General features: G+C 39.6%; 2 protein-coding genes across 3 annotated transcripts; one reads left to right on the top strand and one right to left on the bottom strand.

The window, feature by feature from the left end:
- Positions 1-8,431: 8,431 nt before the first annotated feature.
- On the bottom strand, positions 8,432-11,047 carry TPRKB (TP53RK binding protein). Of its 2 annotated transcripts, none has more exons than XM_054399723.1 (4): positions 10,907-11,047; positions 10,051-10,173; positions 9,582-9,758; positions 8,432-8,528 (listed from the first exon to the last, which is right to left on the bottom strand). In XM_054399723.1, the coding sequence occupies exons 1-4, from the start codon at positions 11,045-11,047 to the stop codon at positions 8,442-8,444; spliced, it is 528 nt and encodes a 175-aa protein (XP_054255698.1). In that variant the 3' UTR covers positions 8,432-8,441. The 2 variants fall into 2 exon arrangements, with proteins under 2 accessions (XP_054255698.1, XP_054255699.1); XM_054399724.1 differs by having other exon boundaries at positions 11,006-11,047.
- Positions 11,048-11,490: 443 nt separating this feature from the next.
- On the top strand, positions 11,491-15,743 carry ALG10 (ALG10 alpha-1,2-glucosyltransferase). Its single transcript, XM_054399822.1, has 3 exons — positions 11,491-11,655; positions 11,963-12,193; positions 14,688-15,743. Exons 1-3 carry the CDS (start codon positions 11,491-11,493, stop codon positions 15,741-15,743), a joined length of 1,452 nt encoding a protein of 483 aa, XP_054255797.1.
- Positions 15,744-16,644: the final 901 nt, after the last annotated feature.

Below are 16,644 nucleotides of genomic sequence, written 5' to 3'. Positions count from 1 at the left end.
AGACTGAGAGACCTGGGGCTGTTTAGCCTGGAAAAGAGAAGCCTGAGAGGGGATCTTATCAATACTTGTCAATATCTAAAGAGCAGGTGTAAAGACAATGGGGCACGTCTCTTTTCAGTGATACCCAGTGATAGGATGAGGGGCAATGGGCACAAACTAGAACACAGGAAATTCCACTTGAACATGAGGAAAAATGCCTTTACTTTGAGGGTGATGGAGCACTGGAACAGGCTCCCCAGAGAGGTTGTGGACTCTCCTTCTCTGGAGACTTTCAGAACTCACCTGAATGTGCTCCTATGCAACTTGATCTAGGCAAACCTGCTTTAGCAGGGCGATTGGACTAGATGATCCCCAGTGGTCCTTCCAATCCTTAACATTCTGTGATTTTAAGTTTCTGTATTTGCCTGGCAGACCTCAGCTGTGGTGGTGGCAGTAGTGGAAGGGAAAGCTGCCTGGAATATATGGTCATTACCGAAGGACTCAGCTTCAAGGCCCTGCAAGGTTGCAGGGCCTGAGGGAGACTCCTGGCACAGATGTGCTGTGCTGGAGGGTGCCAGTGGGCTCCTTTTGTTTCCTCCACATTTTTGCTGGATTTGGTTGTCCCAGTAATTTAAGTACACCAAAAGGGCTTGTATTTGTTCCTAAGCTGACATAAGGAATAGCAAGTTTCCTGGATGTCAGTCCCAGCTACTGCCAATTAATATTGGCTGGCTGATAAAATAGTCTTAGAGGGAGACCCATACCAGTAAGAACCAGGAAAACACCACTTATCCACATTTACAGTATCACAGTACATTAGAGGTTGGAAGGGACCTCCAGAGATTGTTGAGTCCAACCCTCCTGCCAAAGCAGGATCACCTAGGGTAGTCTGCACAGGAATCCATCCAGATGGGTTTCGAATGTGTCCAGAGAAGGAGACTCCACAACCTTTCTGGGCAGCCTGTTCCAGTGCTCCATCACCCTCACTGTAAAGAAGTTTCTCCTCATGTTGAGGAGAAATCCTCTATGTTCAAGCTGTTGTTCCTTATCTTATTATTGCACATCACCAAAAAAAGCTTGGCCCCCTCCACTTGACACCCACCCCTCACATATTTATACACATTGATCAGATCCCCCCTCAGTCTTCTCAAAACTAAACAGCCCCAGGGATCTCAGTCTCTCTTCATAGGGGAGGTGCTCAAGTCCCCTAATCATCCTCGTGGCTCTCTGTTGGATTTTCTCCAGCACATCCCTATCTCTCTTGAACAGGGGAGCCCAAAACAGGATGCAGTATTCCAGGTGTGGTCTCACCAGGGCAGAGTAGAGGGGGAGAAGAACCTCCCTATACCTGCTGGACACATCCTTCTTGATGCATCCCAGGATACCATTGGCTCTCTTGGCCACAAGGCCACATTGTTGTTCCATGGCAAACTCGCTGTCCACCAGCACTTCAAGGTCTCTCTCTGTGAAGCTGCTTTTTACCAGGGCAGCCCCTAACCTGTCCTGGTGCCTGTTGTTTTTCCTTCCCAGATGTAGGACCTTGCACTTGTCCTTATTAAACTTCATGAGGTTTGCCTGCACCCAGCTCTCCAGCCTGTCCAGGTCATGTTGGATGGCTGCACAGCCTGATGGGGTGTCAGCCAACCCCCCCAGTTTTGTATCATCAGTGAACTTGCTGAGGGTACTCTCAATCCCCTCATCCAGGTCATTGATAAAGATATTGAACAAAAGTGGACCCAGTACTGACCCAGTACAACCCCTTCAAGTTGACTCTGTGCCACTGATGACAACCCTCTGAACTCTGTTGTTGAGCCAGTAACTCTGTTTTTTTCAATGTTTAATGCTGTCCTATGTTTAGAGTTTTCTCCTGATTCATTAATGGCCTCAGAAATTGCTATCAAGTGATGTATTCTCTTCTGAGTATTTCAGGATGACTCGACTAAATAATTGTACTGGAATTTAGTAGGTGACTAAGACTGGCCAATCATGTCCTGGAGATTTTCATAGAGGCAGAATATTTTGTAACCTTTTTTTTCACTTAACCACTGCTATTTGGTATCTTCCATGGATCCTTGTAAGTAGTATTTATGCAACCTGAGTGTATAGCAAATCTACTATGTATTAGCTAATGCATATTAGCTGAGACAAAAACAAGCTGTTAGGCTAACAGGTTCACCTCCCACCTTTCCTCCCTCCCCAGCATGTAATGAGTCCCTTCTGGCTTGTAGGGGTCAGTAAGTTGGGGAGGTGTCAGGCTTTGTTTCTTGTCAATCAGGTCAGTTATCACTATTACAGAATTTCTCTCATCTGGCTTTTATCTCAGAATTTTATAATGATTCCCTTCAGTGTTTTTCTAAGTGTGTCCTTGAATGGCTATTACTGGTGAAACAATTTCAATTTTGTTTTTACCATTCTTCTTTTGCATTGCTTTAGCCTGTAGTGAGTTGAGCAAACATTCATGGCTGTATTAACAATGCTCAGCCATATGCATTATAAAGGATAATTTTCCACAAGAAAATTGTGATAGAAGAATAAAAGTTGAGAGAACTCTCAAGTGTGTTATATGACCAAAAATCAACAATCTTCTGAGATGAGGTTTACACATCTCCTTTTGTTCAGTAAAAAAGTGTAAGCCTCATAATGAAACAGAAAGCATAGATTAAATTCATAGCCCAAATAGGTTGTAAGTGCTACAGATCTTAAGACTGAAGTAGACAAAAGGTGTACAGAAAAACTATAAACATACAGGAAAAATGCAGAGTACAGCTTTTATCACAGTATCTACCACTCTCCATCTTATTTAAGAAAACAGAATGGTAGGTCTGAAAAAGCTAGAAGTGAGTCAAGTCAGTGATTTGTTGCTCATGTCCAATGTTCTTCCTCCACGTCACTGGAATGTTTTTATTTTTCTATATTTAATATATTACTAATAATGAAGAATGATATGATGTCCACAATAGCTCCACTGTTTCCAGTGAGATGGTTTTACTCCCATAGCCATTAGAAGTAAACACCACGTGCACTTCTATTGAAATGCACACTGATTAACCTGTCTTGCAACAAGGTGACTTAAAGGCAAACGAGACTCATTCAGTTTTCATTAAACAGTCAAAGTATCAAAATAAATAGCTCTTTTAATAAATGTTATTTATAGAAAAGAGGTTTAAGAACTGGTAGGAGTATGAGTAAGCAAGCTCAGTCTTAATTTTCTGAAGTGGAAGAGATATCCCAAGACATACTTGGAAATTGCTAATTGCCTTGCTAAAACTAAAGGAACCAATCTTATTTATATATAAACATAAATGCTATCTGAAGGAAAGACAAAAGCCTTTAGAAGCGCACTAAAACTACAAGTTCAGATTTGTCTTAACAATTATATGTGACAATAAGCCTGAAGTAACAGTTTAATGAGAAATAAAGTTATTTAGATTTTGTTGACAGTTTAAAGGCGATGCAAGAAGATACTCATGTTTTGTTTTCAGAAAGGGCTTTGGCTTATTTTTCTGAACAACAAATTTAAGTGTGTTAATTCACAAGCACTACAAATGATTACTGGGACCATTTGATTTATTGTACTAAACCCACTATTAACCCATCGAATCATGCAACACCCAACTTTTAGAACTGCATTGGCAGAGCCTCTTGTTACAGTGTACGTTTCCAAGTGGTCAGGAAGGAAGTGGGTATATGTGACTTTGTTACAAACCCTAAATGTCCAAATGTTTTCTTTTGTGCTGATTTACTGCTTATCGATTGCTTAATGAATATGCCTATTGCAAAAGCCAACAAATTACTACAGAAGACACTTTTTCATAAAAATGTTAGAATATTAGAGCACATCTAAGTGATGGTGGCTTGGAATTTCACTCCAGGCAAGTTAAACTAAATTAGTTGTAGAAAGGAACTAAGTTTTATCCCAAAATAGCCTGTGATCTAATAGAAAGTGGTTCTAAGTTACAGCTCATCCTGCGTTTTTCATCACCATCACCCTCCATCTGTGCATTACTTACGTTGCAGTGAATTTGGCAACACTTCAGCAGTGAGCTACTGTTTATAAGAAGGGATCCCAGGAGCTAAAATAAGCCAGTCATTGGGATTACTCATTACTTGCCTTGTAAGCTGCTCCAGGCAATTTCTTGAAGAATGATGTTAAAATCAGCTTAGAAAACCAGTAATTTGAGAACTTTGACTGACACATATCAAGTGCTCCCAGATAAATGTTGGTCATATTAATGGGTTTGGAAGGAAATTCTTTTTGTTGTTGAGTGAAGATTTTCCTCTTTTGTGCCAGAAGACGAGAGGCTAAAAAAGGCTCTTTTCCTCTCTGCAAGAAGAAATCTGACACATTGGGAATTCAATCACCAACACATCATGAATGCTTCCCGGAGGTAAGATGCACATACTGCATTCTCCTCAGGTAGGACTAGGAAGTAAACTACTCCCAGAATATCTCTCTCATGGTCTTCACATGATGCTGCCAGATGATCATGAACTGCATTATTTGATTTGCAGTTACAGAAGACAGAAGATAGTCCATATCTTGCCAGAAATGTTAAATGTATGTTTCTAATACTACAGCTACTTTCTGTAAAATCTTAGTTGCAGAATTTCTGGTTTATTGATGAATTCCCTTTTGCAGCATGCATTTCCTAGACTTACATTTTTAACAAATCAGTTTGACAACTCTCTTCCAAGTGTGCATAAGTATATAAATATAATTTCTGTTTTAAAGCTCTTTACTCATAAACTGTATCTGCCATAACATTTTTGTAATTCCTACTAGTCTATGATAAAAGCAGCAGGAATATCTAATACTTCTCAGACCCCATCCTAAACTACATAAAAATCACAAGCTGATTGATCTCCTTTTCACATTGCAATTCAGATGGCATTTTTTTCCTCTTAAAAAACCCAACCAACAAACAGGCAGACCCACTGGGTCTTAGCAGGCAATTTTCAGTGGTGATAACAGTAAGTGGAAGGCTAACACTCCTGCTTTCAAACCATTTGGTTTGCAGATGTGCTTGTGTAATTACTCCTGTTTAGTATCTTTGGCTAATGAATACCTTGACACATTGCTAAGGTAAGTCCCTTCAGAAAAGAAGAGATTGAAATTCATTATCAGAATGGGATGGAGAGCTCACACCTGCTGCTCATATTCCCTTGATTAAAGCTTTGGAAACTGTTTTTTTTTTTTTTTTTTCCTACACCCTAGTACTTTCACAATATTGCAAAATGGAAGGGTGTGTTTTTTCTCATACCCTGTATATTTCTCTGTATTACCAGTGAAGAGTGAGAGCACTGTGCGTCCTCTAACAAGCCTCTCTGCCTGTCAGTGGGAGAGCAATACCAAATGGCTGGTAGATGTTTTGCATTTCCAATTATGGAAATTACTTTATTAGCTTCATACAGTTTGAAAGGCTCTTTCCCAGATCCAGTAAGTACACACTCTGGACTTCATTATAAATCCTATTGAACTGTTAATAAAAAAGAATAATTTTTATTCTTAACCTTGCTTTTTGCTATGGCAGGATACATTCTCTCCGTGCTCACAGACAGAAAGACAATGGGCACAAAAGTGAGAACTGGCACAGCACCTCTGGGCTTAAGCACCAGGATGGAGATGATCTTTCTGCAGTCCATATGCTTTACACAGTGATTGTCATGATCCTTCTAATGGCACTTTGGGGAGCCTGGTCGAGAAAGGATTCCTCCTCATAGCAGCAATATGTTTCAAGTAATGTTTGTGTTGCTTATCCATTCCCAGGAGGTACAAAAAAATTGGTCTCAGCATCTTACAGCTTACTTCAAACTATTTAAATTGTTGCAGCTCGTGGAACTGAGTCTGTGACACAATTTAATAGGCGATGTACTTGAACATGACTTTGTGAATAATATACCTGTTTGCATTGTACATATTTATATTATCCATTGCATGTGTATGAAATTTAGTTTAAGCTCAATATGCTAGCAGGGAGAGTTCAGGTTGCATTTTTGTGGATCGGTGTTTTGTATATCCATGCCAGCTTTCCATTTTTCAACTTAAATTGCCCAGTCTCTACTTTGCCAAGATTACCTGTCCCAATCTGTGATAAAACATACACTATAAACAGGCAAATAATCTGCCATGTCACAACAACATAGGAAAAAAAAAATCAATAAAACCAGCTACGTTGCAGGCAAACAAATGCCTTGGAACAAGGCAAATTCTCATATCTGTTGTTAAAAGTTTGTATGGGACTTATGCCTCCATATTTTTAATTTATGGTAATGCTTTTGTAAACTTGGGATTAAAACCATGAAATAAACTGTATTGATAAGCATCCTTTGTTGTAGAACTGACTGCCTCAGTCTTCATTCTTGTAACAATACATTTAGCTTATCCTCAGTCACTGCTTGCTTTGCCATAATTCATTAATACTTCATGGCAGTTCCAACCTCTATGTACACCAGCCCATTTTAATGGGGGCTGTTCCATACTCCCATTTTTTTCAAGGAAGTAATTTCACTCAGAAAATTTGCAAGCTTTCTGGAAATACAGCAACTTGGAGTTTCTGTTAAACTCAGTTTAAACCTTACTGCCAACAAACACCACATCTGCCTGACTGAATGGTATCATGGAAGCTTCAGCTATCAAAATAATTTGCAGTAAATCCACCCACTAAAATAGCTCATTCAGGTCTCACAGGAAAGTAAGTTTCATAATTTAACTCATGCCAGCAGCAAAAAAACATTTACTGTTTCTACACCACTGAAATGGTCTGACAAGAATTAGAAACTTGGGAACCTAAGTTTGGGACCTGTGTATCAATTCTTACACAGTAATCTTATTAGTATTTATTCCTATATTAAACAGATCAGACTGATGTTTTACACATGTTCAAACATGGCTGTTGGTTTAAGCAGACCTGTCTGTTGTTATTTTCAACTACCAAAACCAATGTCGGCAGTTCAGCCAGCAAACCTGATGTATTCCATGCACCAAGTGGACTGTCAGTGAAGGAAAACAAGTCTCTTATTTTCCAGTCATTCTCACATTCTTATGTTACGCATGTTTTATTTCAAAAGACTGAAGCACTTCCAAGCCCCATTTTGTACTACTGCCTCACACTTCCCGTTAGAGATGATGATACATTCTGTGCAACCATCTTTCAATCAAGAAACTGGCACAGCCATTTTTCCTGAATCATTTATTTTGATAAACTTTGTCATTCCCTTGGTACTTCGTAAGTATTTTGCCATTGATTTGGTTGGTAAGAAAAGGACATGTTTTGTACTACTGTGTTTTAACTGAGGGAAGAATTAACCAAAAAAATCAAAAGAAGTATTTCCATATTAAATGCAGAAACACAGACAATACCAGGTCTATATGTCAGTTTGCTGGTCTTTTTACTGTAATGAGTAACATTTCAACTCTTAATACATGCTTGCCTCTTTCCCAAAATATAATTAGGATAATAATTGTTAACAGGATGACTACGTGTAATTAAATGATACTTGTGCAGGGCTTTTTGGCCTAGTGACTACTGGAAATCAATATTTTAACACTGGTTCAACAAAATCAATGATATTTTCAGAATGCTATGTAAGTTATATAAAAAATTTAAGTAAATGTATCTATGCTGAAGATTTCTCTGTGAATTCTGCATCTGACCCAGGCAGCATCGCCATGCATTAATTCATCACTATAAAGTACAAGCACATCTCATTATTCCTTAACGGCAACACTAATGTACCACAGCCACATACCAGTATTTCAGCAGTACACTGCATCTAGTGACCGATTGTCTGCTGCTAACACTACCACAGCATCATCCATCTGATCTTATTCATTGTTCTACACATCTCTGAAGCCCTGCTCCACACTGCAGCCACCACTGGCTGCCATGGTGCCACTCCCCTCCTTTCTTGTCCCTGAACAGTGAGCAGAAGGAGGGAGGCACTGATAATTTATGTAAACTTTCCTTTTTCTAGTCCATCAGCAATGCTTCATGCCAGAGACATCTTTCTGGCAGCAGTACTGTTAAAAGGGTATCATTCATCATGGGTTCCAAACAAATCAGGTGAGGGCTGAGGGCTAATAAAAAATGATTTACAGTGTTTAAATCCTATCTAGGACTTGCAAAACATCTGATGAAAGGGAAAACTAAGTACAGATTTTCAAGCCTTCTGTCCATAATCGGCTTACAGTACTGGCAAAAGCGCTTTTTTGTTTTTCTCTTTTTAAGAAATGGATAAAAATGCCAATGGCAAATTTTGCTTTGCACAGGAGAACTGCTCTCTGTGCTTAGAACACAGCTTAGATTACTCCTGTATCCAGCCTTGTTCATTTATGGTTAAAGCTCAGATGTCACTAGTCAGTACTACAATATTTTTTTCTGAAATACAGGATGAATTGCAATTAAGTGTTCTTACATCTTAAAAAGATCTTTTTCTTTAAAAACCCCTTTATTTCCACATTTTTATAAAACATCTTTTGTTGACATTCTGCAAACAATACTATCCAATAAGGTGCCGATTTTTTCCTCCTGTGGAGTAACTTTGTACATCTGCAGAGAAAAAGAACAAGAAAAACATAAAAGCTATGTAAGAAATCAAAACCTGATCACTCATCTTTGAAAAAGGATGAAAGATTTCCCCTTCACTTTTATCTTTTTGCATTGGAAATTTCTGTCTTGCCATGACTGCAAGACAAAATTGGGGCTGAGGAACCAAGCAAATTCTGAATTGGAGCTGAGGAACCAAGCAAATTCTGAAATTGTAATTCACATGGGAAAGCTAAGAAACTGAATGAGAACAACAATTTTATGTTCTCATATTATGTGCTATGATTGCTCCTGTTCATGTCTCCCATCATTACTTTGGTAGATATGATCAAGATGATTTAAGTTACATGACTTATCAAGTGAAACACACATGCTTCAAGATACCTATCTAGCATATGGCAATCTGTTAAAGGCACACATGCCCTAACACAGCTCCTTAGCAACTACATCAACACATTTTCATTTTAGCCGCCCATGCTGGGTCTATTTCTGTGCTTAAGATCATGAAACTGTTCAGGACTGAAAATGTATTTTTAATTAAATGGACATTTGCATGAGAAAACAGGAAGCAAAAATGCCTGAATGGTAGGCAGCAATTTGGCATTTATTTTTATGTTCCAACTTCCTGACAATGTTAGGAATTTGAAGATTTAAAATTTACAATGTCAGAGTGTGACAACTAGAACTCTAGAACTCTTCCCTCTTTACTATGAGGGTGGAACACTGGAACAGGTTGCCCAGGAAGGTAGGTGAGGCTCTGCCCCTGGAGATACTCAAGCTGAGGCTCAACAGGGCTCTGGGCAACCTGATCTAGTTGAATGCCCCTGCTTACTGCAGAGGGAGTTGGACTAGATGACCTTTGGAGGTCCCTCCCAACCTGAATTATTCTATGATTCCATGAAGATGGAGGAAATAAATAATCAAGGTTCACTTAAAACAAGGTTCCAATTGTGCTAAAGAAATACTGACTCAAAGTTAATTATGTCTATTGGTATTTAAACAGGACAACTTAATAACCTCTTTTCTTTATGCCAGTCATCTCTTTTGGCTACATACCTTTTTAACTTTGGCAGTATCTGTCAGATGGGGGAGATGATCTAGAGAAACCTGTTGGCCTTCTACCTGAGATGCTATATCTTCCAGATTAACAGACTTTTCTCTGTCCACAACAAGAACAATGAGCACAGCTGTGTCACTGTCTGAAATGCCAAACTTTTTAAATGCATCTGAAATCTAAGAAAAGATCAAAAAAATCAAAATATAGTGAGTCAGAGTCACTTTCTCACTACATATAAGAAACCTTTTCAGTTACTGGGTCAGATAAGCCAACAGTGTAAATTGATGCATGTTTTACATTAATGGAATTCTGTCAAGCTGCAAGAGCTATTAGTGTTATTAAAAATGACAGTAACTTGTAATAGTAGCCACATAAACAGTTAAGTGATTATGTATATTTACTTTGTCTGCTTGGATCTTAGCAACTTTCTCTGGCAAAAAAAAAGGACACTTGTTCAGTAAATCTTACATTGTTGTTTGGTGAAAGGCTGAAAATAATTTCTGCATTGAGAGTTCTGGTCTTCATTTTACCTAACTTGTGTAGATGAACTGCTTTGTTGGCTGCCACAAGAATCTGAAAAGGATCTACAATCTGTAAAACACAACAAAAGTTACACAAGAATTTAACATGCTGGTTTGAACTCTGAAAAAAATCCTGATCACTTACTTTGATAGCCTAAGTCTGCAATCATGAACATAAACAAAACAGTATTCTGCTTGCTATTTAGCAATTCCTGCTCTTCCAAAATCAATGTGATGATTTCCTGCATGGGGTAATACTTGACATAAAATCGATTACATTCTTTCAATGAGGCTACTGAAGTCTTTTGAAAAATAATCACGTTAATAAATCTGTCAGTAAACTGATTATTTTTTCTCCTGTTCTCTAACTGCCGCTTTGCTAATTTTAACAAAAAAAAACCAAAAACCAAACAAACAACAAAACCCACTAGATTCAGAAACTAGTTATGAGTTTAAATAAGAACAAAGGTTCCAAACAGCAGATATTTGATAGCATTTAGTACTACATTTTACAGATGGCAACAGATTTAAATAGCTCCACCAAGCAGGATGTCTAGTGAATCGAGACAGCAATTGTTTTGGCCAATCCTGCCAAGGTGATTTCTTCTACACTGATGACTGTTTGCTCTGCACAACACTAATGAAATCCAAGAAGGAACAGAGAAAATGAAGTGCGTGTACAGCGCTGTGACAGTTTTTAGAAGGACTGGTCATTATTCAGGGTGTTTCCACAGAGAAGGATTTACACATTATCTTCCAAACTGTATCACGGTACAAACAGGACGGCAAAAGCATTCGCTCACCATCGCAGGGTTTATTAGTGCTCCTTCAATGGCTCCTTCCATGGCTTTTTTTCTCAGGGCAGGGGCATTTTTCACGTGGTTAAAGAGAAGGAGAGTCACGCTGCAGTCAGGAAACAGCTCCAACTGATGCGTTAAATCCATCCCGCACCGGATAGGCAGGCAGGCCGGCCTCAGAAGCGCTCAGCTGCGCCAGCCCTGCAGCCTGTGCCACAGAGTAACGATACACAGAGACGCACCCGCTCTTGTCTCGCATAAAACAACTTTACTAACACGCAACCATTCATATATCGTTTTCAGCGTTTCCTAGAAGGGAAAACTCACGTGTGTACGCTCCCGCCAGACCCTCTCCCCGGCCCAGCGCCTTCCTCATCTGCCAGGCAGCGGCCGCGCCGACGCGAGCCGCGGCCCATCCTCCCAAAGTCAGCCCTGCCCGTGCCCGTCCCTGCCGCCGCCGTAAGCCCGGACCCTCACCGCCTCTCTGCGAAGCGCCTCCGCCGCCGCCACGCGTTGCCAGGCCCCTCCTCCCGCGCCCAGCCGTTCCGGAAGCCAGGCCCCTTCCCGGCCAGCGCGGCGGCCGTGGCGGCATGGAGGGGGTTGAGGCCTACGGCTTCACTGCTGCCTTGAGTGGCACGTTCTTGCTGTCGTGCCTGCTCTTCGCGGCCATCAACCGCAGCCTGCACGACCCCTATATGGATGAGGTCTTCCACGTCCCCCAGGCGCAGGCCTATTGCCACGGGCGCTTCCTTCAGGTGCTGCGCAGGGCTCGGTCCGGCTCTTGTTTTCCTGACAGGATAGAGGATTTTTATAAACATACCGCGGGAGCTTTGAAAAGGGCATCATTTGCGGTCTTTGTTCTCCAAAACGCTGGGTTTCTGCTCTCCGTTACTTGGTGGTGCAGTAGCCTGCCTGGCAGGATACAAAGCGTTCGCAAGTTTCAGTTTAATAATGTTAGAAATTCGCTAAACATCCAAACTAAAAGAAATAAAGGACGTGGGTGGGGATGGTATGTTTCAATCCTTTGTGCACTTCTCGTCCCTTTTTTTTACGTGGTCGCAGTTCTATAATCCTGTTTCTCTCTCCCCTTCCCAGTGGGACCCCATGATCACCACTCTTCCGGGCTTGTACCTGGTCTCGGTGGGCGTAGTGAAGCCCGCAGCATGGCTCTTTGGATGGACGGGAAGCGTGGTGTGCTCTGTTGGCATGCTCAGGTTTATTAACCTCCTTTTCACTGCTGGGAACTTCTATTTACTGTATTTACTTCTGTTCAAGATCCATCAGAAGAATAAGGTATGGTCAAAGAATTAATTTATGCACTCATACAAACTATTTTGATGGCTTAGTGTATGTTCACTATATATGTGGGGTGTCCACAGTTTTACAGAACTGCAAGTATTACTACCAGTTTAGTCAAGGAGTCACATATCTTTTCTCTGAATTATTTTTAATATCTTTTTTTCTCTCTCGTGTTGGTTGCAATCTAATTTAGTCTTGTGCATAACTATCGGTATTCCCATTTAAATAAAAGTTAAAATTAGTACCATATAGATTTAGTATCCAAAAGTCTGAATGCTCGTCTAATTGGAATTGCATAAGACTCTCCACAAAACTTCATCCAGTGAATCCTGAATGAAGCCCTGTGAGCTGCATTTAAACTAAAACATGTTTTTAAAAATAAGCTAGGTTTGGTGTCAATATTTAGAACTGGAGAATTATTCAAGCTGGAAAGGACTGGAGAATGATTGAGATTAGAAAGGGCCTTAAGAGTTCCATCCTCCACTTTAAAGCAGTCTAGCCTGGAGATCAGACAATGCTGCTTAGACTAGGAGCCTGGCAAACTCCAGGGATGGGGAGTGACTGCACAGCCACTCTGAGCAACCTGCCCCATGCCCAACTGGCTTTATGGTGAAAAACGTTTTTCTTGTATCCAGTGTGAACCTCTCAATTTAAGACTATTGTCTCTTGTCCTGCCAGCATCTACCGCATCGAGGAGCCTGGCTCCCTTTACCCGTTGACATCCTCTGAGGTATTGGTAGGCTGCAGTTTGGTCTCCCCAAACCATCTATTTTCCAGACTTAATAAGGCCAGCTCATTCAGGACAGATGCTTCAGCCTCCAGCTGTCTTGGTAGCCATCTGCCATTGTTCCAGGTTACTAGTGCCTTTTTTGTATCAGAGCACAAAACTAGACATGGTATTTTAGATGTAGCCTAATAAATAAGAGTGTTTCTCTTGAACTGCTGCTGTGCTCTTGTTATTGCAGCCCAGGAGGCTGTCAGTGTTCCTTAGTGCCAGGGCATACTGCCAGTTTGCGTTCATTCTGCAAAGACCCCCTGGTCCCTTTCCACAGAGCAGCAGCCACAGCTGCTCTGTGCCCAGCCATGTTAAATTTCTTGGTATTTCAGTGCCTGGTTCTTCCAGCCTGGCTAGGTCACTCTGAATGACTGTGCTCTGTAGCATAGGGTAGTTTCCTCAGGTTTACTGTTATCTGCAGACTTGCTGAGAGTGTGCTTGCTGTCTTCAGGTCATTGATAAAGTGTTCAGCAGGATATGTCCTAGTGTAGATCTGTATGATACTCTTGATTGTTATACTCCTCTTTGGATGGAGTATGACCAGTTAACCAGCTAGCCAATTTTTACCTAACTGTCCCCCCATCCAGATCATAACAGATCAACATGGATACAAGAATATTATATGTCTAAAGTGGTGGAGCACCCACCCTTGCAGTAGGTAAATTGTTTCAGTGGCTAATGGCTTTTACAAAGTCTTTTGCCTTAGTGAAGTTCTCTGTTTTTGCTTCTGGCCATGAGAACATGTTTTCCTGTTCAGTGCTAACTGAAGGATTCCTTTACTATAAAGAAAATTTCTTCTTACGTATTTTCTTACAGGAGACTTCCTGTTTAAGGACATGATAAGACTATGCAGAATTGAGTCAAATTTATAAATTGTTTCTGCTTTTGGAACACACTAGTTTTATGCCTGGAGGTGGAAATATAAATATAAGAAAACAAAAGATTTCATGACAGGAGTCTGAGAATTAGAAAATGTAGTTGTATTGTTGGCACTTCTTGCAACTCAGTGTTTCTTTCTTCCTTTTGTAAGGTGGTGACTGACTGGTTCAGCCCACAATTCATCATTCAGAAACATTGTGTGGCTTTTTTTATGTTGGAAATTGCATTGCATCATGTAGTGAGGGGGATAATTGGGAGTTCTTAATGCATGATTTCCTACCTACTTTAAAGTTTCTTTTCTAACTCATGAAATATAATGAAGGTAAACAATAAAAGCTGTAGGCAAAGATTAGAAACTTGGAACTGGGTGCTTTGTGGACTGGCTTTGAGAGAGGCAATAGTAGAAGCATACAGTGATGTCTTCTGGTCTCAGAAATAAACAGAATGTGATGATGAGATTTCAGGGTCATAAAATATTGTCATTTTCTTTTGTTTTACCCATTAGTGCAGCTTTTTTATTCTAGATACAGGAGCAATTATACTCCGCAATGATTTTAATGCCACAAATGTGTGAACACCTGACATAGGAAAGAAGTTGGTGTAATTTTTTTTACCTTACTTTTAATTTGTCTGCAATAATGTTCTATACTTTGTCTCTTACTCTCTATTTACATAGCAGGAGGTTAACAAAAATATGGCATGCGTTCTTGTGCAGTAATAGAACCAAAAAAGCATACAAGATGTTATATTGTGTTAATGGAATTGTCAAGAATGATACTGTATTTTGTTTTTATTGGACACATTGCTAATGAAATTTTTCTGCTTCTTCTCTAGGCTGTGTCTGGTTTCCAGAGAATCTTGTCTACATTAACTCTTGCAGTGTTTCCTACCCTGTATTTTTTTACATTCCTTTATTATACGGACTCGGGATCAGTATTTTTTACTCTTTTTGCCTATTTAATGTGCCTTTATGGTAACCATAAAACTTCAGCTCTCCTTGGATTTTGTGGTTTCATGTTTCGTCAGACAAATATCGTGTGGGCAGTTTTTTGTGCTGGAAATGTTATTGCAGAGAAACTAACTGAAGCCTGGAAAACAGAGTTACAGAAAAAGAAAGATGAAAAGATTTCTTCCAGGAAAGGATCATTTTCAGATCTGATCAGGGTATTGCAGTTTCTTGTTGAGTATCTCATACCGCCTAAAAACTTAGTTACATTGACTGCTTTAACTTGGCCATACATTGTATTAGTAGCTGTGTTCGTTGGTTTTGTCTTCACCAATGGTGGAATAGTTGTTGGTGACAGAAGTAGCCATGAAGCCTGTTTGCACATTCCTCAGCTATTCTATTTTCTGTCCTTTACTGCCTTTTTCTCATTCCCTCATATATTGACCCCTACTAAAATCAGGAAATTCCTTGTGTCATTGCGAAAGCACCCTGTGCAGTACAGCTTAATCACTGTCATCTCTTTCTCCCTGATCTGGAAATTTACCTATGTTCATAAATATTTACTAGCAGATAACAGACATTATACATTCTATATCTGGAGAAAAGTCTTCCAAAGACATGAGCTTGTAAAATATTTATTAGTGCCAGTGTATATGTTTGCTGGCTGGAGTTTTGCTGATACACTAAAATCAAAATCAATATTCTGGACCTTAGTGTATGTTGTATGTTTGTTAGCAGTTACAATTCCTCAAAAACTGTTAGAATTTCGTTACTTTATTTTGCCATTCTTAATATATAGGCTCAATATTCCTTTTCAATCTCTATATAGACAACTTCTGGAGCTGGCTTTTTATGTTGTTGTGAATGCAGTAACTTTTCATCTTTTTCTCAATAGAACATTCCAATGGCCAAATAGTGATGAAATCCAAAGGTTTATGTGGTGACTTTTTTTTTTTTTTTTTTACTTTCATACCATTAGAGAAAGTTGGTTCTGTTTCAGGACTGGACTCTGCAATGAAGTGGTACATTTTGAATTATGCAAGAACTTTGCTCCTCAGTTGGAATTGGGGAAGTAAGCTGTTTGCTTATTTCTTGAAACTGAACATGAGATATGGTTTGTTTCAACATGAACATATTCCATATTTTGAGTTTATGAACTCCTGGAAATAACAGGTTCATTATGAGGGGAATTTTGAGGACACCTTTCTGTAATTAATGTGAAATAAGGGAGATGTTTACAGCCATTTTTCATTATAATAAAATATTATATGATATACGGTGAATATGACAGTTTTATGATTCAGAAGTTTCTCTTTACAACAAAGTATTCAAGTGTTCAATCTTTGTTACCTCTGCATACATATTTACTCCTTGGATTAGGCCACTTCTATCTAAGTTTGCCCAGTGGTCAAGGTATGCACGACTGCCAAAGTAAAATTGTTTCAAAACCTTCTACATCCCACTGAATTTTGATGATTTTTTGATCAATAAATGCTTGCATTAGTTTTACAAACAGAATGTAGGCTCTTAAATCCTTAGACCACTTTGAAAATTTTATTTCAAACTGGTATTTAGAAAATACAGTGGAAGCTATGTGCATGTACCTTCTTTGGGGAGAATAAATGCTATTGTGCAACAAAAGGTAAACTGCAGTTGTTAATGTAACCTATTAGAAGAGGAGTTACTTATGTATGTGAGACTGAAACACATAGTTACACAATGGAATGCAGTCCAATGAATGCCCTTTTAAATTACTAGGCTTTTATGTCCTGAGGTTCTCTGTTCACAGATTTGTACTCAAGTAGGATATTAGTGCACTCGCAAGCTGAAATGAGTCTTTGACTT

Source organism: Indicator indicator, chromosome 3 (assembly GCF_027791375.1).
Source record: "Indicator indicator isolate 239-I01 chromosome 3, UM_Iind_1.1, whole genome shotgun sequence".
Lineage (NCBI taxonomy): Eukaryota > Metazoa > Chordata > Aves > Piciformes > Indicatoridae > Indicator > Indicator indicator.
The sequence above is the reverse complement of the archived record's forward strand: the minus strand, read 5'-3'. Positions and strand labels throughout refer to the sequence as shown.